Genomic DNA, 27,769 nt, shown 5'->3' on the forward strand with positions numbered 1-27,769 from the left:
TGTTTGTTATGTGTTATGGTATTTCCCAGTCACCTGGACAGTTCCTGCTCTATTCATATCAAGAAGTTACATTCATCTTTGACTTTATATACATTGTATCATCCTTAATATCCTGTGAGTGGTTTAATGTCCTTTGCTCCATAATGTCACATAAACAAAAAAAGTCACAGCAGTTAATGAATGTTTAAGATGATCGATACTCTCATTTGAGTTTGCTTTTATTGTTTGATAAAGGGGAGTTCCTGTGCAGTTTAATGTAACTGGAGCATGAGATAGAATCAAGTGAAAGGCTTAAAGAAAGACTAAAAAGACTTTTATACTCATGCTTGTTTTATTTATTTGATTAATTGTATGTATCTGTGGCACATTAATTGTTCCACCAAGCTGCTCTCCTGCATGGGCACAGACATTGTACAATAGCTCCCTTTAGTGGCCAGGGATAATTGAAACGTGTGAGTGGTGAACCTGGAGGACAAAAGAGCTTCACAGCATTAAGTCAAATTAAAAAGGCTTTTCAAAATCTATGAAAAGTTATGATTTTATAATTGATTCATTAATCCTCACAAGTGCAGAGGTTAAACCAAAGTATGTTGGAATACAAGAATTCCCACAGAATAACATCATGAACTTAAAGGATAGATTCACAATTATAGTTCACCAAATAACAATACTTATATGCTCATATGTACAGACAGGAAAAAGATTTGATTGTTATATCCTCCTGTCCATAATGGTCATGAAGAGATCCCTCTGTTGTTTGAGCCCAAATTGAGGTTGGTTTCAGGATTAGGATGATTGGTCTCTTGTAGGGCTGAACTATATGGTTAAAAAAAATCATAGTGATTTTTTTTTTTTTTTTTTTACAAATATGGTAATTGCAGTATCATTCGTGATTAGTGGGAATGACCATTTTTGCATCACAGTTTTCATTTTCACTGAAAAACAAAACAAAACAAAACTATTTAAATTGCAATGTTCTGACATTTGTTGGGGTCTGTACTATTTGGAGAATGGAGAACATGATGTTTAGGACAGGGCATCAGTACTACAGTACTTCATTATAATGCTGAATTGTCATATTTTTCCTTTATCAAACAATTGCTGCTTCTGCAATTTGGATATTGCGCTTGGTCATATTGTGATTTTGATGATATTTTGATGATAATTGTGCAGCCAAAAGTTGGTGCAATCCCATTTTTCTGCTGTTGTACAAACATGCATGTGATAAATAAATATCTTGAATCTTGATGTGTGTATATGTATGTATGTCATCAGTATTGCATTTACATGTTGCAAATAGTTTTAATACATGTTTTATATCAACTATATGCCTATCTCTCAGTTTTATCAAAATCTTTTTTTTCCCAAACTCCTTCCAAACCCTTGGACTAATTGTCCTGAAATTAGTCAACACCATCTGCATACTTAGCTGATCTAATTTATCAAAGGAAACTTTGAACTATAAGGAACGATGAGACTAAAGATAGGAACACTACAAATATGGGAAATATAAAAATAGGAGCAGTACGATCCATCATTTCCATCATTGCACAGAGAGAATATTCACACTGTGCATAAAATGATGATAATACACTTGATTATTGCACTTTAGAATTAAAAATTCACCTGAATGAAAAGTTGATACTGCACACTGAATGATAATACACCTGACAGAAGTATTGAATATTGAATATTCAAATCAAAAATTAAAAATTCAGCAGCAACTTTGGATAGAAGAAATATGTCTCCATTGTGTTATTTGTGCTTTCCTGAGTAATGCATTTGGATTTGGGTGCATCCCTAGGTACTTTGCTTGATTTTTTTTGTTATTATTATATATTTATTTATTTTATTTTATTTATTTATTATATATTATTATATATTTTGCATTTGGGACATATTGTTCCTGTTGTATATTTACTATTTTATTAAGATTTTAAGGAGAACGATGTTGTCTTCAGGATAACCTTTCCCATGTATGCAACATTACCACAGACAGAAAGGTGTCGTTTTTTTCTCCACCGAGTGACGCATCGACCAGGAGATACACGATCTTTGCTCTACAGTGAGTTAGCTGGTCCTGTCAGTGCTGCTGCTGTTAGCTGCTCACAGTCACAGACCTGACTGCCTGTCTGTCTTCGTTTGGACCAGCTGCTGAAGAGAAGCCACCATGGCACCGGCAAAGAAGAACAGAGTATTTGTCATCGGTGTGGGCATGACAAAGGTAATATTATTATTCTATATTTGTATTGTCTCAGTCCACAAGACGACAAGAGCGACCTTATGTAAGAGTTGAGGCTAGCATAGTTGGCTAACTCCAGACTGCATGTCTTAAACATGTTCCACTTAAAAATGTCAACCTTTTATACATTAATGTTGCAGTTAGCTAACAGCTCATGGCGTTAAAACTTACCATATTTTTCAGATTGTGTCAAGAGCTGATACAACACAATGTAAACATTAGCTAGCTAAGTTAGCCCAAACAAGGTACAATTGTTGTCATTTATGTTTGTATTTTGAGCTTTAAAGTTGTGCTTAGTGTTAAAGTTAGACGTGGGTTAAATGTTGCACATACTGCACATACACTACTTTGAGTCCATAGGTCATGGTCACCTGAGTTGAAATCTGTGTAAAGGGTCATCATCTCTCAGGCTGCTGTTGATATCATGAAGTGTAACTCCAGAGCTGTGTAGTTAAGTGTAGTGTAGAACCAGTCTTATGTTAAAGCACTTTGAAAGCAGAGATGTGAAGCTTTTAGACGCCTAAATGTTTACCATGCCCATCACATTACCACAACACTTCTATGGATTTCAGATGTTGATGTTGATGTTGTTTTGTTGGACATCATCGTAGGCTTTTGGAAACACTTATAGACATTTTCCACCATTTTCTCACCTTTTAAAACAAAGATCTGCTAATTGTTAGTTGCAGCCCTAGTAGTAGTCCAATCAGTAATAGATGTCCACCCCAGAAAAAAAACTACTCATTGCCTTGGATACAGCCTTTTTGTCTTGTCCTTTCTCTGTCTTTTCTATTTCATAACACAAAATGTGTTTTGAGAAAGATGTTGTCAAAGCCAGGAAATGTTTACTACAGTACAAAGCTATATAAAAAATATAGTTGATTATTTTTCTGCCAATCAACTAATTGCTTCAGCTCTACTTACAAGTCAGGTTCATCACAAGCATCTTATAAGGACAGCTTTGTTAAAGTGGCCAAGTGTCATCTAATGTAATGGTTACAGTTGCTATAAAGTTGGATGTTTACTAATGCAAAAGAAATAATGCCAGGATGTTGTCCTGCACACAAGAGCAGGAAAACAGATGTGAATGCTCTTGTTGAGCGACACTAACTGCCTCTCATGTTTCTCTGTTTGTTGCTGCAGTTTGACAAGCCCGGAGCCAGAGGTGACTATGATTATCCAGACATGGCCAAGGAAGCAGGTGCTTATCTTCACAAAATGTGGACATTGTTCAGTCACTCAAAAGATACCATATCAGAATATGTGTGAGATGGATCTTGTTGTGTAACATATAAAAAGTGTTTTATGACTGTATGTCCTCATCCTGTTTCAGGTCAAAATGCTCTTGCAGATGCTGGAATCCCATATTCTGCCATTGAACAAGCCTGTGTAGGATACGTCTACGGTAAGACCTTGTCATGTTTATTTATTTTACAGGTACAGGCACTTTTCATGAAGACATTGTAACATTTAAATAAAAAATGCAACGGATGATTATTTTCACTGTCGATCAATCTATCTATTAGTTTCTTTGTTAATGGATTGGTTGTTTGGTCCATAAGATAGCAGAAAGTGGCAGAAATCAGTGTTTCTCAAAGCCTAATGACATCCTCAAATATCTTGTTTTGTCCACAACCCAAAGATATTCAGCTTACTGTTACAGAGGAGTAAAGAATCCACAAAATATCCACATTCAAGAGGCTGAAATCAAAGAATTTGGGCATTTCCTACTACCTAAAATAACTCAAACTGGTTAATCAATTATCAAAATAATACCTAATTTGCAGTCCTTGTCCCTGGTTAGACTTTTAAGGAATTAAACACAATACAGTACTCTAATACAGACAATAAAACTAATAATAAAACAGACATAGACAGACAATCACTATCAACCACAATTGAAACAACAGTGGCTGAAAACAAACAACCACTACAAACATCAATTGAGACAACAATTTCCAATAAAATGTCCACTAAAATAGTAAATAGTACAAATGTTGATATTTATATGTACATTCAGTATATTCTCTCATTCTCTTGTAACCTCCTATGCTGCTCTGTTGTCTATAATTTTACATTTTCTAAAATAAAATGCTTTTGGTCATGAAAGAAAAATGATATGTCTCTCATATTGTAATTACCAGAGGTAGAAAAGTGAAATAAATATGGAATAACATCTCTCTTACCTTCTCCCCTCAGGGGACTCCACATGTGGGCAGAGGGCCATTTACCACAGCCTGGGCCTGACCGGGATCCCCATCATCAACGTCAACAACAACTGCTCCACCGGCTCCACGGCTCTCTTCATGGCACGACAGCTGGTTCAGGGAGGTGAGTCAAGCAGGATGTGACAAGCCACCCAAAACCTGTGGCGCTTTTCACTCCCAAGATCCAAACTGTACGTGGTATACATTTGATCCAGTTAGTTTTGCGTTGTTATAATGTAAGTGCACTTAAGAACTATACGTGACCTTTCTGCGTGCTGTAGTCATGACATACGTGAGCTGTGTCTACTTATATTTGCAATCGATTGGTAGACAGATTTGCATCTGAAGCGTTGTCAGTTCAAATCAATCCCTGTCTTTCATCCTCTTGAAAAGAATAATTGACAATTCCCAGCTGATTCTTTGAAAGTTGTCAGATCAAATGTCAACAAAACATTTGGTCTCTTCCTCCAATCCCCATGTGCTACCACTAGGCACATCTTGTTTGTCTGTTTCCAGCTCTTGCAACTAACCTGCCAGAACTTCAGTCCAAACCATCCCTCCCAAGATTTTCATGCCAGAAATGAATATTTGAGTTTTAGAAACCACCCAAAAATTTGTATTTCAAAAATTGTTGAGCATAAACTCATTGAGGTGAACGTGAATAATGGTTGATAATTTACTACTTTCAATTGCAACCATTTAATTTTCAAGCACCCAAATAACAACAAATCTGGTTCACAGCTCACTGTGAACAATTTTTAAATATAAATATTCAGAGTCTCTAAAACTCAAAGATTCAAGTTTGCCTAAAGAGGAAAAGTAAAAACAGAGTGCAGCAAAACTTTGTTTAGTTTATTTCAAAACTTCAAAGTTTGAGTTTGATCCAAAACTCAAAAATGTAGTGAAGAAAGTTGCCTTTAAAGTTTTTTCTCAACTGTTATATATTGTTTTTGTGATTTAGCTGAAACTCTGAGCACATCTCATTTCCTTTGGCAGGTCTTGCCGACTGTGTGCTCGCTCTCGGGTTTGAGAAGATGGAGAGAGGCTCTTTGTCCGCAAAGGTATAAAACTATATGTTGTTGTAGAAGAGGTGGACAAAATAACATGAACAATATTTTTCACTGGACCGTATAGATTTTGTTATTGTCCTGACGTCCTGTAGTGTTTGCTAGCAGCATGGTCATTTTTGCTGAAAAGAAAGAAAATCAGCTGGTTTCCGCACTCATCCTCTGCCTCTGTAAAACAGAGGGATACACCTCATTGATAAACATTTAAAAATTGATCACAGCAGACGCAATAGATGTACAGTATGATGTATAGTGTGAAACAAAGTAATAATAAACTCCTACTTTATTTTATTAGTATTTATTAAACGCTCATTGCTACGGAGGTAATTCATATTCCAGGTGAGCAGAGGAGCAAACACAAATAATACAAATAGGCTGAGAAGTTTGTCAAATTGATTGTCTTTTATTAATTTTCTTTTGTAATCAAACATAAAAAATATATAAATGTATTAGTATCTACCATGAACAAAACAGGCATTACTATATCATACAGCAGTACAGATGTTGATGTTTGTTTTCTGTCACAACTTTGTTTCTGAACATTTTGGAACTCCCAGCTTATTTGAGTATAAATGCAAATTCACCACACTATACCGTGTTTTTATGAGGTAAAAAAAACAAAACAAGTAAAATCGCCTGTTTCTAGTTTATGGACAGGACCAATCCCATGGACAAGCACATGGAGGTGATGATCAACCGCTACGGGATGGTGGCAGCTCCAGCAGCACCACAGATGTTTGGCAACGCCGGCAGGGAGCACATGGAGAAATATGGTACAGCGTGCTACACGTGTGCTAAATACAAAGGATCTAAAGTGTGAAAGCGAGGGTTGTATTGTGCGTTGAGTTCATGTTTTTTGCTATACCGTATACAGTAAATGTTTGTGTCAATGTTTGAATCTCTTCCAGGCACAAAACCGGAACACTTTGCCAAAATTGCTTGGAAGAACCACAAGCATTCCACCAACAACCCGTAAGGCACAACTCCAAATACAAATTATTACCTCAAAATTTAAACTTATTTCTTTTCGTGTTCACTGTTTTCTCTAGGTTGCAACAATAAGATTACAATAAAAGAATAATAAATTACAATATTACAGAATATTTGGACCTTAACAAATAAACGGTTAAAGGAGTCATATTTTACCGGTCTTCCCATATTTCTTTTTACAAACAAAGTTATGTATATTTATTATTTAAAGTAATTTTTCTCCTTTTTGGCTTAGGACAGGCTGTTTTGAGTAACTTTCCAGTTCTATTTGAATGAAAGCGAAAAGTTTCAGTCCAAATGTTAAAAGGTAACATAGTCCCATGTTCCCTTGTAAGGGAACATGGGACTATGTTTCATGAACACTGATAAAACCCAACAATAGAGCTTCTAGCAAGCTTGTAGCATCCTCACCACTCTTTCCAGATATATATTTCAGATTTTTTGGGATCGATGTCTGCCCACCTTTGTTTTTAGATGAATTTCGTCAATAAACTACTCTTGTTGGGAAGTTTTTATTGCACTTACAGCAGGGTTATGAGTTGTTGTGGACTCAAGCAGCATTATTTTCACTACAGTGTGTGTGGAGAGGGTAAGCACACAGAGAGATAATAGATGAAACACTGACTTTTGTGTGTTTACATTCATGCAGGTATTCCCAGTTCCAGGACGAGTACAGTTTGGAGCAGGTGGTTAACTCCAGGAAGGTGTTTGAGTACCTCACTCTGCTGCAGTGTTGGTAAGAGACTCACTGAGGTCAAGATTGAATCTTCAAGGGTCATTTATTTATCATTCACAACAGAGCGTTGCACAATGAAATGCTAGTTGTCATCCCTTTATGCTACACAAGTGTGGGGGATGGGGTGAGGTGTCCACAGCCTGAGGGAAGTACGTGCTCTGTAGTCTGATGCTGGCAGCATTCTGTTTTTTTCCCCCTGAGATGGCGAAGTCCTGTTCTATGGCATTCATTCTCTGTATGTTTTTGTTCATCTTTTACGAAAAAAGTGCAGGTATCAGAAACGGTATCAGGAAAGAACAGATTGTATCGTAACCTCTCTCCTATCCTCCAAGTAGCAGTTACTTCTGTTTGCTCAAAGTGCAGATTCTGAGTTACTGATGGTAATTGCTTCTGTTCTGACCATGGCTGTATTTGTTTGTCCTGCTGTTCTGCTCTCATCAGCCCTACATCTGATGGTGCTGGAGCAGCGGTTTTGGCCAGCGAGGACTTCGTCAGGAAGCACCACCTGGAGAAGCAAGCAGTGGAGATTTTGGCCCAAGAGATGGTGACCGACCTCACCTCCACGTTTGATGAAAACAGCTGCATTAAGATGGTAAGAAATTAACGACAATGATAACAGACTCAGATTGACATTCACAGACCAGGCACTTGATCAGATTAAAATCCTCCAACGATAAAACATCAGAATGAATGTCAAGAACATAAAACTGCAGAGAAACCGAGCATAGTTGAGGAAGAACCTCTCTTTTCGTAGGGATGCGCTGATCTAATACTCAGTATTGGTACAATATAGTTGTTTTTATTTAGTTGTTCATAAAACATTTAATTGACAAAAGCACTATTAATATACAATACAAAATTCCAGGGCATCAGAACAGACAGAATCATTAATCAGTTCTTAATGTAAAAATGTTCTAAAGGGTAAATAAATTCAATGTTTTGATGTTTTTAGATTATACAATCAAATTTATAGATTTTCCAAAATGATGAGAAGGTTTGTGATTTGGGAAGTTTAGATGTATGGATGTAAGATTTCACAATTATTAGGATCAAATTGATGATATAGTATTCATTTATTTTAGAGGAAATATGTGAAAAAAGCCAAGCAATAGATTATCACAGGAAAGTGAAGATTCAGAATCAATATATTGGGAACTAAATGTAGGAAGACCAAAATGATCTAGTTGTAGTCTTGTAAATATTGACCTTGTAAGATCTACACTCTATGCAGAATTTGTGAGAGTGTGTCATATTGAAGCATTTTCAAAGTTTTCTAGTATATGATGAAAAAAGACTGTTTCGGATTGGCAGATACTCGAGGTTGCCGTATTGGTATCATGCATAAAAGTGACACTGACCCGTCCATACCTCTTGGGCCCAAGATCTTCTGGATCAGGATAGAGTCATGAAGGAGATGTTCCCAGAAAAGTTTGGTGATCTAAATAATTAAATATTAAGATCTTAAGAAGGAAACAAAGGCTGTGTTGAATAAAATGTCCAATACAGAGAAGTGCATTGGGCTTTTAGAAGATAAACATGAAGTGGATCAGAGCAATACAGACCTCACCAAGAAAGGTCAGAGTTTCCTACTTTGAATCATAGCTGGAGGAACAACCTGGTGCTGCACAGATAGACTTGTCAACCTATCTGATTTTCCCAGGAGACTCCGGTTTTTCATTGCTGCCCCCGGTTTCCTCCTTGTGCCAAATTCTCCTATATTTCTCCAGATTTCAAAGTTTTCTCACCTTTTTGCTTTTTCATCATCCTAACCCTGTTTTTGACACTGGACAGCATGATCAGGCCCTACAACTCTCCCTCCTCAGTGAGTGAAAGAGACAGAGAGAGAAAAGGAGATATCTAAGAGAAAGAAATGCTTCAGCAAATTTCAGATGTCCCGGAAAGAATTCCTGTTTCATATGTAAAGATTTTTGTTTTTTTCCCCTTTTTTCCTTGTTGCAAGACAAAACACAAAACAGTTAGTGTTACTGTATGCATGTGTGCTCAAACCTTTTCATGTCCACCAGGATCTTCCAGTGGAAATACAGCAAACACATGCAGAATAGAGATACAAGGACATAAAGAAGTAACTCCACACAGCAGGTATCCACTGCAGCCTTCTCTACCCCGCAAGGCTCGTTGTTACTGTGGAGGTGACTGAATATATCTGTAAAACATAAAAGAAATGAAGGTGTATCTGTCCGCATTTAAATAATGAGGACTGGAGGAATGTTAGGTATACACTGATTGTTTGCCAACTACTAGTTTTCCAGTTTTCGCTACTTTATGTACAGTTTCCAGTTGCAAAAGTAACAATTGTTAACTTGGTTTGAATCCAACACTGTTAAAATTATACCATGTTATCTAAATGGGCTCTCAAATAAAATAAAGCTTTATAAAATAATCTCATATTAAAAGTCCTGGGCATGTGATGTTGCAGTGCTTCAGGGACACACTTCAAAGAGCTTGAATTACAGAAATTAAAGCAAAGTTGTGAGAGCCGAGTGTTTCTGCCCCAGGGTAGTGGAGCTTCAAGAGCTATATGAGTTCTGCTGTGATTTTTCTGTTGCCAAAAACCAGGCAGAGACCATCTGCAGATGAATAATTCACATCCACCAAGTTAAATAATGATTAGAAAGTGTTTGCAAATATACTTGTAATATGTCTCGAGAGGGAGCGTTCATCTTTATTTCATATATAGTAGATCAAGTGTGTTTCATCACTGGTTGCCCTGTCTCTAGTAACACGCGGAGACCTTTTCATATAATGACAAAAGCAGGATCAATTAAGTATCCAGTGACAGAATCATCACTGGACATGATAGAGTTGTCAAACTTACTTTATACTCTATCAAAATTTGCTTTTGGTACAACATGTATATAGAGGGTTAAGGCTCTTAATTGTAATCCTACTGCATTGTCACCAACTTTTCAACTGTTCACTTCTACTAGACAGAGTTGGCCTGCGTCTCCACTCATATTTACATTAGCACTTGGACCCTAGCCACATTAGCCTGTTAGAGATAATCAGAACAGCCTATAATGGGAGTTATATTTCATTTTTTTGTCCAACCAACAGTCCAAAATCCAAGGAAAGGCAGAGGCTCCTAGGTGAGTGCAGTGGGGGGCCAGAGGGGGGTTGTTGTATCCCTGATTGGGATGGAGACATCCTCTGAATGCCTTGGGTGATGTTGAGCATAGGTCTGGTGGGGGGGATGCAGGCTGTCTACCTGTAGCTGCTGTCCTTGTCCTTGGCACTTATCTGTGCATTCTGGTTTTGGTTTGGCATCTCAAGAGCATGATGTAAGATGGTGCCAAGTAGTCTGGATCCAGTGATGTTTGGATGAATCCCATCAGGTTTGATATATTGAATTTGTCAAACTTTATCCCATGGGTGAGACATGCTGTGAGAAACAGAACTAGGTTGAGTATCTCAACCCAGACAAGTGGCAAAACTTAATGAGCAGCTGTAGAATTTCCCTGTTCTGATCTGTGGATGCTCTCAATAGTTCAAGAACATGGCATGGGAATTTTGCCTTTTAAGTTTTCTTTAAGAAATGCAACAGTTTCTGAGCCTTCAGGTGGAGATGTGATGGTGTCCATGACAGGTTCTCTGTGATGTTGATTTCCAGGAATCTTTAAACTGTTTGTCTGCCCCACCTCAGCTCCACTGATGTAGACATGGTTGTCTGTCTTTGCCTCCTTTCTCCAAAAACATCAGTTCCGTGATTTTGCTGATGCTGAGCGGTCGGTTGTTTTCTGTGCACCGCTCTACAAGACTGTTGATTCTCTCCTTATATGAAGTCTCATCGTTGTATGAAATCCAACCAGTGGCGGCGATGTCGTCCGCAAACTTGACAATGGAGTTCTCTCCATGTCAAGAGCTGCAGTCATGGGTGGACAGTGTGAACAGGAGGGGGCCGAGCACACAGCCCTTGGGGGCTTCAGTGTTGAGCACTAGAGTGGAGGAGGTGAGAGTGCCAATTCAAACTGTCTGGGGTCTGTTTGAAGTCCAATGGCAGTGTGTAGTACTCAAGCCCAGGAGACTGTGTTGAATGCTGAGCTGTTGTCTCCCTTAGGATAAAAATGTTTTGGACATTCGAGAGAACACAGGTGACAAACTACAACTAACATACAGTATCACACGGATCCATACACACCAACAATTTTGCACAATGCCCTACATCAGTGTTGCACAGAAGTTATACATCAGATTTAATCCTCCTGACAGACTCTAGTGTTTACAATACATTTGGATCTGGAAGATAACACCATTATGATGCATTTGTTTCTTTAATAAGTTCTTAAGCATACTTCATGTTATTTTTGTTCTCTTTCTCAGGTGGGATACGACATGTCGCGGATGGCTGCCAAAAAGTGTTATGAAGCTGCAGGTCTGAAGCCCAGTGATGTCGATGTGGTCGAGCTGCACGACTGCTTCTCAGCCAATGAGCTTATCACGTACGAGGCTCTGGGGTTGTGCCCGGAGGGTAAGACTGTCACTGTTAAACTCACATTTATCCTCCAGCTGTTTTAAAACTTTTAGTTGCAGGATTACAGCAGGAAGTTTTCCAGTGTCCTTCTTCCACCTGAATTGAAGTTTCTACTTTTAGGAGAATACATAGACATGAAAATGGACCGGGATTAGGAATATCCTTACAGAAGTTTTTTGTAATATTAAATATTAGCTGATGTTCCTACACAGAGCCAGGGATGCTTAGCTGAATGGATGAGGTATAACAAACAATATTACGTCTGTGTCACTGTGTAACCGGTAAGAAATCACCACATAAACTAGAATTAAATATATTCGTTCACAGAATCTTTGTGTGTAGTTTCCTGCTTCTTTGTTATTAGGTTATGAAGACATTTGCCTGTGAGGCTAAATACAGATCCTAGTGCTCTCACAAGGTCTGTTCTTATGTGAGACACAGTAATAAGGGATGATAAGAGCAAGCTGAGTCACTTATAAAATAAAGAGTAACTTTTACAAATATATCTGATCTGGAGCTTCACTGTCTGAGATGGAAAATGCTGACTTTGTTGGTTTGTGAGTGACAGAAACTTTTAAGTTCTAGACTTTACTTCACACCAAGTCACATCTCTGATGACTGCAGGGATATGGTGACTCATCCAGTTTAAAGTTAAACATCTTCAACTTCAAAATCCGGCAGGAAGAATATGTTGTCTCATTAAGTTAACTTTCATCAGCTCTATTAGTGTATTTGTTGATTGGTTAATGGATGCTTTCCTGGGGTCTAGAGAGAGACTTACTTTTCAATGCATTTTACACAATGACATACATCAGACCAACTTTATAATCTTTGTGGTATTTCTTATTTATTTTTTCAAATATGTTTATTATTTGATTTTTTTAAATCATAAATCACTTTTAACAATAAGCCACTATAGACAAAGTCAAGGCCAGTGTATTGTTTAAAAAAATAAATAAAATACCAATACCCTTAAAGTGGTACTGATAGCAATAGAGTCCTTCATTTGATACCAATCATGTGAATGAAAATAACTTGAAATAATCTTTCTGCATTTTATGTATTTATTTCTATCAGATGCCAGAGGCATGTAGTATAGCCACACTTTTGAATGTTTTAGTAGCATCTCAGCACACAGAACCGCGAACTCCGTCAAATATATCACGCTCCACTTCAACACATCAGACTGTTTGACAGACAGACAGACAGACGGTTGTAGCTGCTGCAGTAGTGGACCAATCACAGGATGCATTAAAATGAAGAACACTTGCGGTGATTGGCTGGGAGCAAAACTATACAAATGCAAATAGGCAAGTCATTTTTTCCTCAATCTGCGTACTTGATTTTAAGGGGTGTAAGACTTCTTTTTAAATATAAAGTTGGCTTGCATTGTTGTTTTTCTTATATAATATGAAATATCCCTAAAATATGTCAATTAGTCAGACATCGTCAGTTTACTCAATGATAGTAAAAGGGGTCTCTTGAGGGAGAAGGTTGGGAATCAGTGCCGCAAAAGTGTCAAATACCAGTACCCTGCCTTATAAATATGTGATCCTTTAAATGCTTAGTTAATACCATGCATGTACTGATGATTATATTAACATGTAATAGTATTTTACTGGGAATTTCCCTCTGTATAAATCTGTGATCTTCTCGTGTGTTTCACACCCTCTGCAGGTAAAGCAGGGGAGCTGATTGACAGAGGCGACAACACATATGGAGGCAAGTTTGTGATCAACCCCAGCGGTGGTCTCATCTCTAAAGGACATCCACTGGGTGCCACAGGTACGTCCAGCCTCTGACTCAACCACTTGTCATATACTGGAAGACAAAGTGCACAAAACATAATCCAGTCTGCTGCAAGGTTATAACAGTTAACTAAAACTAAACAAAAAATTAAAAGTAGGTGTGAAAAAACATTTTAGTTTACTAAAATAAAATAAAAACCTCACTTTAGATAAAAACAAAAACTGAAATGACATTGTGTACTTAGAAAATTAACTAAAATAAAATAAAAACATACAGGATATGTCTTTAGTTTTAGTCTTTGTCATTTGGGTAAAATTCGTCAACGCAACAAGCCTGAGGAGGGATTTGTCAGGGTACCTGTAGGGTCTTAAAAGTATTTAACAAGTATGGAATTCAGAAATCTAAAAGTAAGGCCTTAAAAGTATTGCAACACCATAAACAGACTAAACATTTGTTTCTAGTGTGATATTATTGAGTTGATATTGTGACTCTGCTGGTGTAAATATTGCTCTTGCCAGTCTAGAAACAACATTAGTTATATTAAAAATATTCACTTCTAATCCTACTCTGAATTTATTCTTATTAGAAATAATATATATATTAAATATATATATATGTTAAAAACATATTTAGTAAAGGAAAAAGAGCCAATAAGTGCTGCTTTTTAAGTGACAGCAGAATCCAAAATTCACCTATTCCAGCCACTATAAACATGTGCATTGTATTATCATACCTACACACAACTTCCTCAGTGGCCACCAGATGGCGTGTGTCTCACAGTGATGTCTACCTGGATTGTAGCTGGGTAAGACTGAGCTGAAGCCTGCATGTGAGAGGGAAGCCGCCTGTGGCTTTGGCAAGCCTTCCCTGTAATCTCTCCACATACTAAACTGTTGAGGGACGAGACTGAGCTAACAGTGCAGCTGACTCACTCGGCTTTCACCTTCTCCCTGGCAGAACCAATATTTTCATAAGCAAATCATTTTTCATATTTACAGTCACTGTGAAGTCAGTAGGTTTGTGTGCTGTCACTCATACACACAGTGACAGGGAATAAAAGGGTGAAACAGTGCAGTATTCTCCTTTTCCCTTCATTTGATACAGTCCTTTTTCTTTTCCCTTTGCTTCATCGTCTTCCTCTCTGCCCTCCGTTCTTCATACCACACACTCTCAGTTGTCACTCATCATCAATACTCCCTCTGTCTCCTGGGTCACTCTCCCAGAGTGCGAGTGCCCCAGTCGGCTAAGCTCTGTCTGATCCATGGTGTTGCTCCTAATCGTGGTTGTAAAGCTCTGACCTCTTGCCTCGGGAACACTGAAGAGCAGAGATAGTGACGGCTAATTGACTGCCCCATGCAGGGACCCCCTCACAGGCTGGAGGCTTTGTGAGTCACCTCAGGAGGGAGGGGGTGATTTCTACATGCTGACATCCAGGGACCTTGAAGCCTCACCAATGCAGCGCTTGACATATGTGGTGAAGTACCTCATGCCCTTAACCTTCAGAAATGAAAAGGCTGAAAAGAGTTGCTTTTCATTGTGTATAGATTATATACCTGAGCTGATATACAGAGGCTGTTTAATAGCGATAAATAGCCTGGTGGACCCAACAGTAAATTTTCCAATTAGCACAAAATTACAGTCACACAAACAAGTCCTCAGGGGGAAGATTAGGAGAGGGCCGCAGAATGTGAACGACGGACCATGAAGAGGTCTTTACCCTTAAGTCCTTTAGCTTATTGGGATAATGGAGAAATGCAAAAGCTCATTAAGCAGATGGGATGAAATACTTAGCCATAACGCTAGCACAGGAGCTGTCCCTGGTGAGATTAGGGAGTGAGTTGTCAGATTAGGAGTCAACTTGTCACCCCTCTCAGTGAGGATATTTTGTGTTTAACACATGCAGACCAAGACATAGGGCGGATTTATAGCCATATTCAGTGTTGGAGTTTTTGTATTTTCTTTAGTGATCATCCTCAAGTTTATTGATTGCATCTCCATGCATATGAGTCTGACCTACATTTTCCCTTCAGATTATTGCAGCCTCTTTGGTATTTTCGAATGCACGACAGAGACAAAGCTCTTTTTGCATGCCACCAATATAAAATTATTGTATGTATGTAAGTATGTTGGGCTGCACAATATGACAAAAAATCATATTGTATCGTATATTATCACTGAAAAAACTACTAAAATCATTATGACGTGACACTTGTTGGAGTCTGCAAAACACATGTGTTTTGTTTTCTTACATCTGGAGAACAAGATTTGTAGACCAGGGCACTGCAGTAATTCACTGTAAAGCTTTTTCATTATAATGCCACACATTTCTCCTTTATCTTCGATTTGGATATTGCACTTGGCCAAGACATCTAGGTACCTTTCCACCCTTTTACCTCAGAGCTCAACAATAAGGATTAAGTGAAATGCCATCTTGGGCTTGTACACTGAGCACCTCACTTGCTTGACTGGGCAAGTGGTAAAAAAGAATTAAACTGTTAAACTAATGTAATAATTGATTAATGGTATTTTTTCAGCCTCTCAAATATGGAGATTTTCCACTCTCCTAGGTTATTATCATCCTAAAGTGAATATCTTTAGATTTTGGACTTCATTGTTATTCAACAGCTGCTAATGAATAAAATAGTTTGTACATGGGCAAGTAAAAATTTACGCCGGGCATCCAATCCTCGACCGTTCAGGTAAACAAAAAACATTAACGGTGAACCCTGTACCTTATTATACCTTATGTAACCCTGATGTGGCTGAGAGAGCTGCATGACATTGTCCATTTGGAGAAGCTTAGATTCAAGATTGTGTTGAGACATTTGAGGGATCTGAAGGAGGGCAACATGAGCAATGGACATTGTGAGTGCTGTAACAGTGGTAGCTTGTATATGTGTTTACATATTTGTTTTATACTTTATATTTCTAATCTTTAAAAAAAAATACATTTGCATATTTTTCTCCTCAGCTCCTCTAGCTCTAGTTCTTCTGTTTCAACTCATTTAAAGTATTTGTATTTTCAGTTCTCCACAGAAAAAGAAGGGACACTAATGGTAAAAATAACAAAAAAGTTCCCCATGTTTTTTTTAATAGAAATGGAAATTGTTCTTGACCAAGAAGTCCAAAGGTGCATAATAAATTGATGGTGGGGCATTTATCAGCTAAAGAGCCAGATATCTTTCTCAAACACAGAGCTGAAAGGAGAGTGACTTAAATTTGTCAGCTCAGCAGTAACATGACTCCAAATGAATGCTAATGTTTGTCTTTGTCTGTTTGATGTGTAAATAAGCAACTGTTTGCTAACAAGCTTGTCATATCAACTTTATAAGGTGATAATACACAGTTTACAACTTGTTTCTGCTGCCCTCAAAAATTAGCTAATGCAAATTTCAGTTGTCTTAAAAGTACATGTGTTTATGAAATGGGAAAATTGAGAGGCGACACTACAGCATCTAAATCACTCTCAGTGAACTGAGACTCAAAAAGTAGTTCTCTATAGCGACACCTGAACTCTCCTGCTTGTTTTTGTCTTTCTCACTTGATTTAATGTCCCCATCTTCAGTTGGTGTGTGACGGCAGATTCTTCAGCTTCATCAGCCATAAATTACAGGTCCTCACACCACCCTGTATGAGTCACCCTCACCTTCTTTTCCTCCTCTTGCTCTTTGTGCTCTCTCAGGTCTGGCCCAGTGTGCAGAGCTGTGCTGGCAGCTCCGTGGGCAGGCTGGCAGGAGGCAGGTCCCACGGGCAAAAGTGGCTTTGCAGCACAACATTGGCTTGGGAGGAGCTGTGGTTGTAGCTCTCTACAAGATGGGATTCCCTCAGGAGACCAGGTGAGGACCAACTTTTTTATATTTTTTAAGTGATCCATTGTCTCAGGATAAAAAAAGGCAGGTGATCGTCTGCTGAATCATATACTGGAGAAATAATGCACATGAGATCTGTTTCTATATCACACAGCTGTTATAGGTCTATTCTTTAACAAAGATGTGCATAAGACTTTCATAACCATGTCACAACACCTGCCATGACCATGAAGGAGTCTTTATGAATGTTTATGTCTGTTGTCATCAAGTGTTATTCAGTCAGGTATTTAATTTTTGATGCAAAGTTGACATTGATTGAGATGTCTTTGTAATGACTACAAAGACATCTCAAACCATGTCATTTGCATTAAAAATGACATAATTTACCAAATGACACTGTCATAAGACTTCATGTTCCAGTACAGGTGTCATGACGTGGTTATGACAGTGTAATGACAGTCTTATGCACACCCCTGTGAAATTTGTTATTCAATGATGTGAATTTGCCTAAATTCTAAGAAGCATTTCTGTCATCTTTTCTAGACAGTCCATATGGTTTGTCTAGACTGAAATACTTCATAGTGTGTACTTAAGCTGTCTATAATGTTTCCTACAGTTCCCATATAGGTGCAGTTCCCACCAGCTCAGTGAACAGCCTGGAGGGGTTTAAAGCTTACTCTGTCTTCAAAGAGATCGAAAACCATCTACATAAGGTAGAACAGCATGCTGCCCCTTTCACACTGTAGTTATTCTGTGTTTGATCTGATGGAATCAACACCCAATTAAAATCATCCATAGCATAGATTTCTTTTCCCTTTTCTTTCCTCCCTTCTGATCTTTTCACTGATCACCCCGTGTTGTGCAAAAGCCCCTAATAGGTGGTCATAAGGATTTCTTAAATGTGTCATTCAAGTCAAACTGTGATCCCTGTAATCATGGAGCCTAGAGGAGGAGGGAAATAAATTGTCAATTAAGATGAATATTAAAGTTATCTATATAATATGTAACATTATGAGTAAAGGAGGATAAATAAACAATGAAGGTGGTTCTGAAAGCAACCTGCAGTATCATACATAATAAACAGCAGTTTCATGGCCACGTGGCATTCACAATTTACGTCTTATCCTTCAAAAAGCAGAGTGATCCTGGCCTTCATACGTTGCTCCTGACTCATTGTTGTCAATATTATCTGTTATTGATATAGGTAAAGACGTATGTGCACAGTTACAGTAAGACAACAACAACAACAATGTAAATTTCACCTATTTCCAAGGTGAATGGAGCAGGGAAAATGTTAGAAGCAAAACTCCAGCAACACTTGTAAAGTAAAGAACAACTTTATTGTCACACCAATGCATTTCGGCCTTCATCAAGGTCCTCCCCGAGCACTTTTGACAATTATTATACATATCGTATATCATGCTTTGTAAGTGCAACAACTGACAACTCTAAATGTTGTAGTTGACATGGCATCAGCCCTAATCAGCGACTCATCAGCTGTCTGCTTATGTGTTTTGTGTGCTTCATTGCTTTTACTGTTTTGTCACAACCCTGTTGAGCTACATGTCCAGATAGCTTCACATGTTGAGAATCATCTGCACAGCATAAAGGTGCCTGTAATTTATTTTCACAAAGATTGATTGCTCCATAAGTGACAAACTGATGTTTAAATATGCTTTATTTTCTATTGACTGCAATAGCTTACATGATACATTTTTTAAATTCTGTTTTTGAGATACAGTTCTGGAATTTACCACACTAGACATCAAATTTTTGTTAATTTTTTCCATGAGGATCAGAGATTTATTTTGCAAGAATTTGCAGTAGCTGTTGACACTACTGTTTACAGTAAAACATTTTAATGCTCTGAGCTCAACCACATTCTGGTGCATGTTGCAGTGTGTGCACATAGGGATGACTTGTTAAAATTTTTTAAAGTTTTAAAATTTAGATGATTGCTATTGTGCCACCATCAGAACTATTCGCCTATGAAGCCAATTCTGGAGGTTTGACATAGGACTGGACGTAAGTGCAAAGTCTGGTGAATTTCCCAGGATGGGAAGGCAGATTTTCTAGGAAGGAAAAGATGAAGAATAACATTGACAACAACAAGAGAGACCAGCAGCCTTGCTGTCCAGCCCCAACCACTGTCACAACCACTGGTCTAAGGCACTGTTGGATCCTTTTTCCATTCATTCATTGTCCATAATTGCTTGAAGGGTTGTGTGGGGGCTGGAGCGTATTCCAGCTGAAGTCACCATTTCATTGCAGGGCTGACACTTAGAGACAGACACATGTTAATGTGAGCGTGAATGTGACTGTTGAATACAAAAACACCTATTTATCTTAAGTAACACTGATGATTTAAGCCTAACTCATCATTGATCTATCATTTATAAGCTGCATGTGGCAGTGGCTGATGTAACGGAGAACCACTTCACAGTAATCATGTATGCAAGCAGTCCTCAGGGCTGTCTTCAAAGTCCGCTGAAATGCCTGGAAGCCTCAGGTGGCTGGAGATATTTATGTGTGCGCAGTATATGTATTTATTGATTGTAATTCTACTCACTCCTGCATGTGGGCTGAGCTCCCATCTTCTACCCGCCAACACAACACTAAACAATGACTGTGCTGCACACCAGTGTGAAAAGCTGTCGCTCTTAAAAACTGCAGGAATTTAGTTTGATTGGTGGTTGCAAGTGTTTCACATTTGTCAAGAGCAGACATATGGTTTTGGCGACACTGTTGGTTCTAGCCTAGACTTGTTTTTATTGTTTGGAGATGTTCCTTTCAGAATTTTGTCACTGAAATGAGCTAAAATGTGGATGACTGTGTGCACAGATTATTTTAGAAATGTGTTTTTTTGTTATAGTCAGTTATTCTTCAGCCTAACAGTCACTGTAGAGACCTAAACAGGTGGCAGTGATGTGAAGAGAGAGATCTAAAGAGCTGAAGTCTTGTTGGACCAGCATTGGCAAGACTAAATTTACTTGAATACTATAGTGAATTGTAGGCACAAAAAATAATATGAACAGCTTTGTAACCATAAACTGCATCGCCAGCCAGTCTAGAAACTGAGGTGTAAGTATAAACCATACTGTTATATAAACAAAGATATTCATTATCATCAAAGTGATAGTTTACAATATTTTCACTGCTTTTCCTTGCCATAAGGCAGCCTCTTCTGACCGAAAAATATTACTCTGTTCAAACCAACCAAACTCCATAGACAAAATCGGTAAGTTTACCTCGCAGAACATAGGCGGCGCTGGTCTATTGTTCCCTCAATTTGTTAGTTTGTTTGTGTTAATGTGTGACTTTGGTGTTTAAAGAGTTAGTTTGGATTCACCACAGTTAAATGGATACTTCTGTTTTTAGGTGTAAGCATCTAAAATACCTTTTGTTGCTGACCCTGTTCAAGTTCATTTCTTAGCTTCCATTTCAAATAATCAAACTATCCCTTAAATGAGTGGTTTGACATTTGACTGCATTTAATAAAACACGGCCAGAAATCTCAGTATGCAGTGTTGCAGAGAATAAGTCTGAATCTCAACAGGAAAATCTATAGGGAATATTTTGAAATATATTGAAGTGAAGTAGCCTTTACAACCAATCAAATCACAGTTTTTACTTCTTAAACAGATTCAAAACCATATGACTTTGAATGTTCCTTTCACATTTTGTCTTAATTGCACTTTGAATTGCCTTGTTGAAATGTGCTATAGAAATAAACCTGCCTTGCCTTTGACTTAAATTATTGACGTCAGACTGTTTGCATTTGAAGGCGTGCATTTAATTTGAAATCTTTAGGTGATTACTGCCTGTCTACATCCCTTAAATAACAAGGATTAATAAAATCCCTCTTGCCTCTCTGCAGGAAGGAGAGCAGCTTGTCAAGAAGATCGGTGGAGTGTTTGCCTTTAAAGTGAAGGATGGCCCAGGTGGGAAAGAGGCGACTTGGATTGTGGATGTGAAAAATGGCAAAGGATCTGTCTCCAATGACACAGGTATGTATCTAAACGTAGGTGTCAAACCTTTTCCACTCCCACCCCTCTGTACCATACACTTATTTTTGTGGTGGCAGGGGTATTTAGGGGAGGATAGCAGGTTAACAGTATATGCCACATAGAAGTAGTAGTAGTGTCATGCAAAAGCTGTGAACCTGAAGATTAATTTAAGGTGCAGCTAAGCACTCTTTGTTAGGTCTTTTCAGTCATATACTTTTGTTATAAATATTGTGCTTTCTCAAACTGTGGTACAAGTACCCCTGGTGGTACTTGAGCTTCCTCTAGTGGTGCACTGTGAATCTCTTAAAATTTGAAAAATGAAATAATAAATATATTCATAATTCATATTTCATATGAAATTGTTTGAACTATGATATTGCTGAAATGCATTTTAAAATATGTTTCTGTCTTTCCGTCCTATCTATAATATTTTTTTTTCCAATATCAGCCCGGTGTGTGCATCAGTGTAGCTCCTCACTAATGTTGGTCAAAAAGGTGGTACTTGGTGAGCCTAATATTTTCTGGAATGGTACAGAGAGTATTATTTGCCAACTATTTTGATAATCGAAAAAAAAAATGGTTTGGGTCTTTTGTTTTAAGAAAAAAAAAAAAACTAAAAAAATCTCTGATGTCAGCTTTTTAAATGTAAATATTTTCTGTTTTTTTTTACTTGTTTATAACAGTAAACTGAATATTTCAGCATGGCAGGGATTTGCATCTCCATTACTACAAAGTGCTACACACTTTGAAGCATGTCTGTTAACTGAAGGCAATCTTCACAATAAAAGTGCCAAATAGCTCAGTTGGTAGAGCGTGCGCCCCATGTACTGAGGCTATTAGTCCTCTGCAGCAGCCGCTGGTTCCTCTGTGTGGCCCATTTACTGAGTGTCATCCTCCCTCTCTACCCCCTGTCATATCTTCAACTTTCACTATTAAAATAAAATAAGGGCAAAAGCCCCAAAATTAAGCTTAAAAAAAAAAAGGCTTTCAGGATTCCTTTACGGCTGAAAATGAACACGAAATCTGATATATGAATATACAAACACAACAGAGAAACCAAACTTGAAAACACAGAGACTCAGTGAGAAGCTACAAAAGTACTAAGAGCTAAACAGATTTTTACAAACATCTTTCTCTCTGGTCTTCTGAACAGACATGAGTTGAGTATCCCAACACTCGCTTGTTTGAGGAGTAGAAGTGGGGTCGTCATGGGTTGGCCGCAGTCGGTAAGATGTCACTTCAGCGTGCTTGGAAGTGGGTTGAGCAAGCTGTGGCCCCACTCTGGAGATGGTCCATCTCCGGCGCAAGTCAGCACATTTTAGCACGTTATGTGATTATGGAAATGCAAGTCACCATAGCACAGTTGGCTCGACGCAGCTCCACAAGACTGTGTAGGAATCAAAGCATGCAGAAATATCCAAGTAGAAAAAGTAAATATAACACATTAATACTGCATACAATAATCTGCATTTTTATTGCCCTGAACTGCATGGGATTAGGATTATTGGGCATGTCTATAAAGGGGAGATTCTTGGGTATCCACAGAACCCATTTTTATTAAGATATCTTGTGGTGAGATGTTAAGGAGCCGCTTTGAATATCATCATGCTAACTTCCTGGAGCTAGCGTGACAGGTTGGTATTAATGGATCTTTAAGTTCTTCTAGTTTCATATTCTAGCTTTAAACCTGAGCCCGCTTCAGCCTCTGAAAGAGAGTAATGGCGACCACATCCCCAGACTCCCTGCAGAGTTAAAGAGCTTAACTCTGCTGTCAAAGTTTTTAATTTGTCATCCTGGGTTTTATTCTCCTACTCTTTGTGTCATGAATGGTGTTTTCTGATAAAAGCTCTAATGTTTTGACACAGTAGGACTTCTCTCTCTCTCTCTGTCTATTTCCAAACACCCACCTCTCAGCAGCAGTATGTGCATACGCCAACATGCCACGATTTTATTATTGAAAGTATTTCATGAGGTTTTCTCTTTCTTGTCTGTTTATCACATCACTGTGAATTTAAACGTACCACACAGGCTGAAAAAAACCAACACTGAACAACTTTATTTGTTTGGCTCTTTTTCTTTAATGCTCGAAAGAGAGATCGATTCAAATCACTCAGGTAAATAGCGGTTTAAAATTGAGAAACTCTTCACCTTTGGTAAGTGTGTCTTCATTTTAACAGTACGAGGGAATCTTGGCAATACAGTTGAAAGGTGGAGATTTAATTGTGTTTTGGTCTCAGATGTTTAAGATGGCTTTGGCTGTCTGGCTGAGTGTTGGATAGCTGCAATTCTAGTCAAGTGAAGCAGTTGAAATTTTGATCGCAGTCTTCATCACAATAACTGGAATTATCTTCTAAACGTCTTTGTATTTAAAGACTGATGAAGCTGCTGCTATGGACGTCAAAACAGAAACTAAAAACTCACAATTCAGGGAAAACACTCACAAATATCCTCTAAAAACACAATCTATTCACATCTATTTGAATCCTCAAGTATATGGATAAATTGTCAGTGTTATATTCTGCCTTTATACACATTCACTCAGACACACACACACACACACATCCTCTCTCTCATATCTCAGCTCCCTGACTGTTCCCATTAGGCTGTCTCCTCCTGAGATGTTCACTGGATCTAAGTCATTATTTCTGAGCGTTACTATTGTCTAGGGATTAAAAGACTACAATAATATTACAGTATACTCAGGTAATGTACTGGTACTTTAGAGGCATTTCACTCAAGTATAAGTACTTTTAAAATAAAAATAAAGTCAAAAGGGGGTAAAAATGTTAAATGATAATAACCTTCCTCAAGATGACAAAGCACAGCAGCCGTTTTGACATGACATAGTAGTGTAAACACAGGTGTTACCAGTGACACAATTAAGTAGTGTTCCATTCAGGTCAAACAGAGCCAGGGTGCTGCTATACTACACTAAATGGAATGGGTCCTTAGTTGGTATCATTGATAACACCTGCTGTTTCCTATCAGCATGGCCACTGTGAAAAAAGCCCAGTAGAATTCTTCACAATTGCTAATTGCTCAGACACATTTCTTGAAATCCATCACGCTTTTCTCAAAACTGTAACCGCAAAACCAGCTACATTCACCAAACCTCTGACTCTGCTGGTGAAATCAAGCAATTGCTTCAAAACCATTTTATCTTTATCTCAAAATCAAACAACGCTTTGAGATGATACACACAGCCAGTCAGTATATAAAAACTACTGAGCAGTCATTACATATGACATAATTACATACATACATACATCATGGAAAACACAGTGTTTAAGAGATGTAGCCACAGAAAAACATTTGTATATATGTGTATATAATGTACATACTGTATACTGTAAGAATTGCAAGTAATACAGATGACAGATCCACACAAATACATCACAGGCAATGTTTTTTCTTTGCTATATAATGGAGGAAAAACACTTTGGTGTGCCAGATCAAGTCTTGACAAGACTTCCTGCAGGTCAAGTCCATGACCCGCAGGAGATTTTCCTTGGTATAACGGTTTCCACTGTAGACCTTACATATCTATGCTGACATTTATGAATCACTGTTTGACATTGAACTGCTCACAGAGCTGGATTCTTCACATTTCCGTTTCCCCTCCAGTCAGCAGTCAACATGAACAGAGAGAAACTAATGTAAGAGGTTGAGAAGGGAACGTTTTATATGATCCACAGCACCTGAGGAGGAAGAGGGTGAAATTACAAGCAGTGCCCCTCAAAACATCGCATTACCTCCATGCATTCAACATCGCTCCTAACACCAGATTGCATTTTTTCATTTTTGAACAAAAATGGCTCTTCTTCTGTCTATATAGGATCCGTCTTGTCCGCATGTTAAAGTGTCAGCAGCAAATGAGCAGCCAAACTTTTTGTGCAGTGTGCAGTTTTCCTTAGATATGTCTGAAATATTCCTGATCTATTTTTCCATCAACACGGTGGATGTGCTCATTGCAGAAGTGTGTGCATAGTGGGTGTGGATGAGGAAAAGAAAAAAAGGGAAAAAAGAGAAAAAGATGGCTGTGCTCAGTGCAGGCAGGTGTTGGTGATCAGAGCATCAGAGCAGACGGACTAAGTTTAGCAGTGAAGTTTTCTAGTAGCAGTAAATGTGCAGTTTGCCCATGAAAAAACACTGCAGGAAAAATAAAAGAAGCTCCTAAGTCTTGCTGCTTCATAAATTGAAGGGAGAGTGTGTGGGATAAAAGCGGAGCAGAGGGAGCTGCTCTCTGGCTCTGGAGCAGACTCAGCTCCTCCTCTGTTACAAAATGTGGATAAAATACATTTTAGGTGCCTTTGTACTGGGCACCAGCCTTGTGTTTGCGCACGTTTTTGTCTAAAAAATAGACTTCTAACAGACACCTCACTAAAGTAAAGGTTCCTAAATAAACAAAGCATCTGTTGGTCACACAACATCATGGGTGTGTTTTATTTGGGTCAGTTAGCATCCTTGCCTGGTGATGCATTAAATGAGGGATTAATTAAGTTAGATGCTTTTTTTTTTTTTTTTTAAACCTATGCATGCGTATAATAACCCATTTTATGAATTGTTCTGAATTTATGCACTGGGACTGCAAGGATTCCTCAGGACATTAAGCAGTTCACAACATATACATACACAGTTTCATATCAATAGAGTACATCACCAGTATAACTGAAGCAGAAATCATGCCCGTTTTAACAATGATGAAAGAGATTTTTTTCTGCTCTAACAGGCTGATGGTGACATTCAGACATTTTGTTCTGGAAAGCCACAGAACACAGCAGAGACTATAGGAAGCATGAGTCATAAAGCTTTCTGAACCGTTGTGAAAAAAAAAACTGTTGGACTTGTGTGACTCCAACATGCTCTAACAGTAATGGCAAGTTTAATCAAAATGTCAAGTGTACTCTGGAGTGCTTTCTATTTAGAGCATTGTAATAACGATGACTAACATCGTACGCCTTTTGAGAATGATTTTCTCCAACATTCAATATTATAGATCTAACTTTTTTTCTCTTTTAGGCAAGTGGGGTTATTTTTCTTTAATATGTGTATAAGGAACATCAAATATTAATATTTCTCTGTGTGTGAATTTTCTGAGACATTTGATATATAGTAGAAGCCAGCCATAATGAATAAGGGTTGTTTTCTTTCCTGTTAGGTAAAAAGGCAGACTGCACTCTGTCCATGAGTGATGAGGATCTTCTGGCTCTGATGACAGGAAAGTTGAACGCACAAACGGTATGTAATGATGTATAAACACAAATTTGTTTGTATGTTTTTCTCATGAACAAAAGTAACAAATGGAAAAAAAGCTCTTTTACATTGACTGTAAAGCTGCTAATAAAAGTGCCATTTTATTTTTGTTTCTATAACATTGGAGCGGATGTATTTCAGCCTAATTGCCACAAACGTTGGCTTTAACTTTTAATGCCAAAATCGACTTTTAACTTCATCAAACTTAAAACGTTTGATCTTTTTTCTTCTTATCTTCTGTCTTCTCAGGCGTTCTTCAAAGGGAAACTGAAGATCACTGGGAACATGAGCATGGCTATGAAGCTGCAGAACCTCCAGGTCACGCCAGGCAAGGCCAAGCTGTGAGACCAGGAGCTAACTGTTTGTCCTCTGGCCAGCTCTTGAAGGACGAATTTGTTGGAAAACTTAATCCATCCTGAATTGCGTTAATCAACAAGCTAATCGAATGCATTGATAATGTATTTGATGTTGAGATATGGCCCATAAAGTTTCACTTTCAGCTGCTGCTTTGATATCAGACCACACTGCATAGTACATATAGAATAATTGATAACCGTGCTGTTGGATATTAATGACCCATCACCTTTAAGTCTGATTTAAATTCTGAAACACATGGTGAGTCTTTATGAGCTTCTCATGTGCAACATCAGTGCATTTCAAAAATATGTGATGCTTCTCCATGTTGGATTAATCATGTGGTCAAAACACTCAGTGTGCCTCTACTTACCGTCTGTAAAAGCTAAACTTCTTGTTTAACGCCGTCTTTAGCCTTAACCATTTTGATAGATAATTTTGTATAGAATATATATCTGTAAATTATAGCACTAGTATAATTTTTTAAAATAAATAATTCGCTGACAGTAACAACTTCTGAATTTTGTTTCCCTTAATGTTTGGCCTGGTTGATAATTAAATCTGTATTTACCATCTTTGTATGTCATCATATTCATTTCATCATAGTTGACAGTCCTCGTGTCAAGATGAGTGATGAGTTTAATTAAGAAATCTGTCACAGCGTGAGATCCTAAATGCTTTTCTTTATGAAATAAAATCAAAAGCAGTTTATTTATTTTATACCATGTCATTGTTTTCATATACATCATAATAAATCTACGTATTTTCACAACCAAACTCAAGGCAAAAGAAGGACAATACTAGAATATTGCTCTCTCTCCCCAAACAAGAATATAAAAACTTATGTATGACACTCCCCAAATGTG

The 27,769-nt window shown here is 37.9% G+C and overlaps 1 protein-coding gene across 1 annotated transcript; it reads left to right on the top strand.

Annotated features, from left to right (window-relative positions):
• The first annotated feature begins 2,065 nt into the window (after positions 1-2,065).
• On the top strand, positions 2,066-27,614 carry scp2a (sterol carrier protein 2a). The gene is made up of 16 exons (XM_084732658.1): positions 2,066-2,224; positions 3,386-3,443; positions 3,576-3,647; positions 4,442-4,573; positions 5,446-5,510; positions 6,163-6,289; positions 6,425-6,488; positions 7,156-7,242; positions 7,684-7,834; positions 11,581-11,728; positions 13,409-13,516; positions 17,163-17,316; positions 17,906-18,002; positions 21,167-21,296; positions 26,455-26,534; positions 26,799-27,614. The coding sequence occupies exons 1-16, from the start codon at positions 2,171-2,173 to the stop codon at positions 26,892-26,894; spliced, it is 1,623 nt and encodes a 540-aa protein (XP_084588784.1). The 5' UTR covers positions 2,066-2,170; the 3' UTR covers positions 26,895-27,614.
• Positions 27,615-27,769: the final 155 nt, after the last annotated feature.

The sequence above is a fragment of the Lutjanus erythropterus genome, chromosome 12 (assembly GCF_056507025.1).
Source record: "Lutjanus erythropterus isolate fLutEry1 chromosome 12, fLutEry1.hap2, whole genome shotgun sequence".
In the NCBI taxonomy this organism is placed as follows: Eukaryota; Metazoa; Chordata; class Actinopteri; order Lutjaniformes; family Lutjanidae; genus Lutjanus; species Lutjanus erythropterus.

What these genes read in the sequence shown, in the direction of transcription:
- scp2a (XM_084732658.1), top strand. Translation starts at nt 2,171, where the DNA reads ATGGCACCGGCAAAGAAGAACAGAGTATTTGTCATCGGTGTGGGCATG. An exon ending in AGACATGGCCAAGGAAGCAG is followed by an intron (nt 3,444 to 3,575) that starts GTGCTTATCTTC and finishes ATCCTGTTTCAG; the next exon opens with GTCAAAATGCTCTTGCAGAT. An exon ending in GAGGCTCTTTGTCCGCAAAG is followed by an intron (nt 5,511 to 6,162) that starts GTATAAAACTAT and finishes GCCTGTTTCTAG; the next exon opens with TTTATGGACAGGACCAATCC.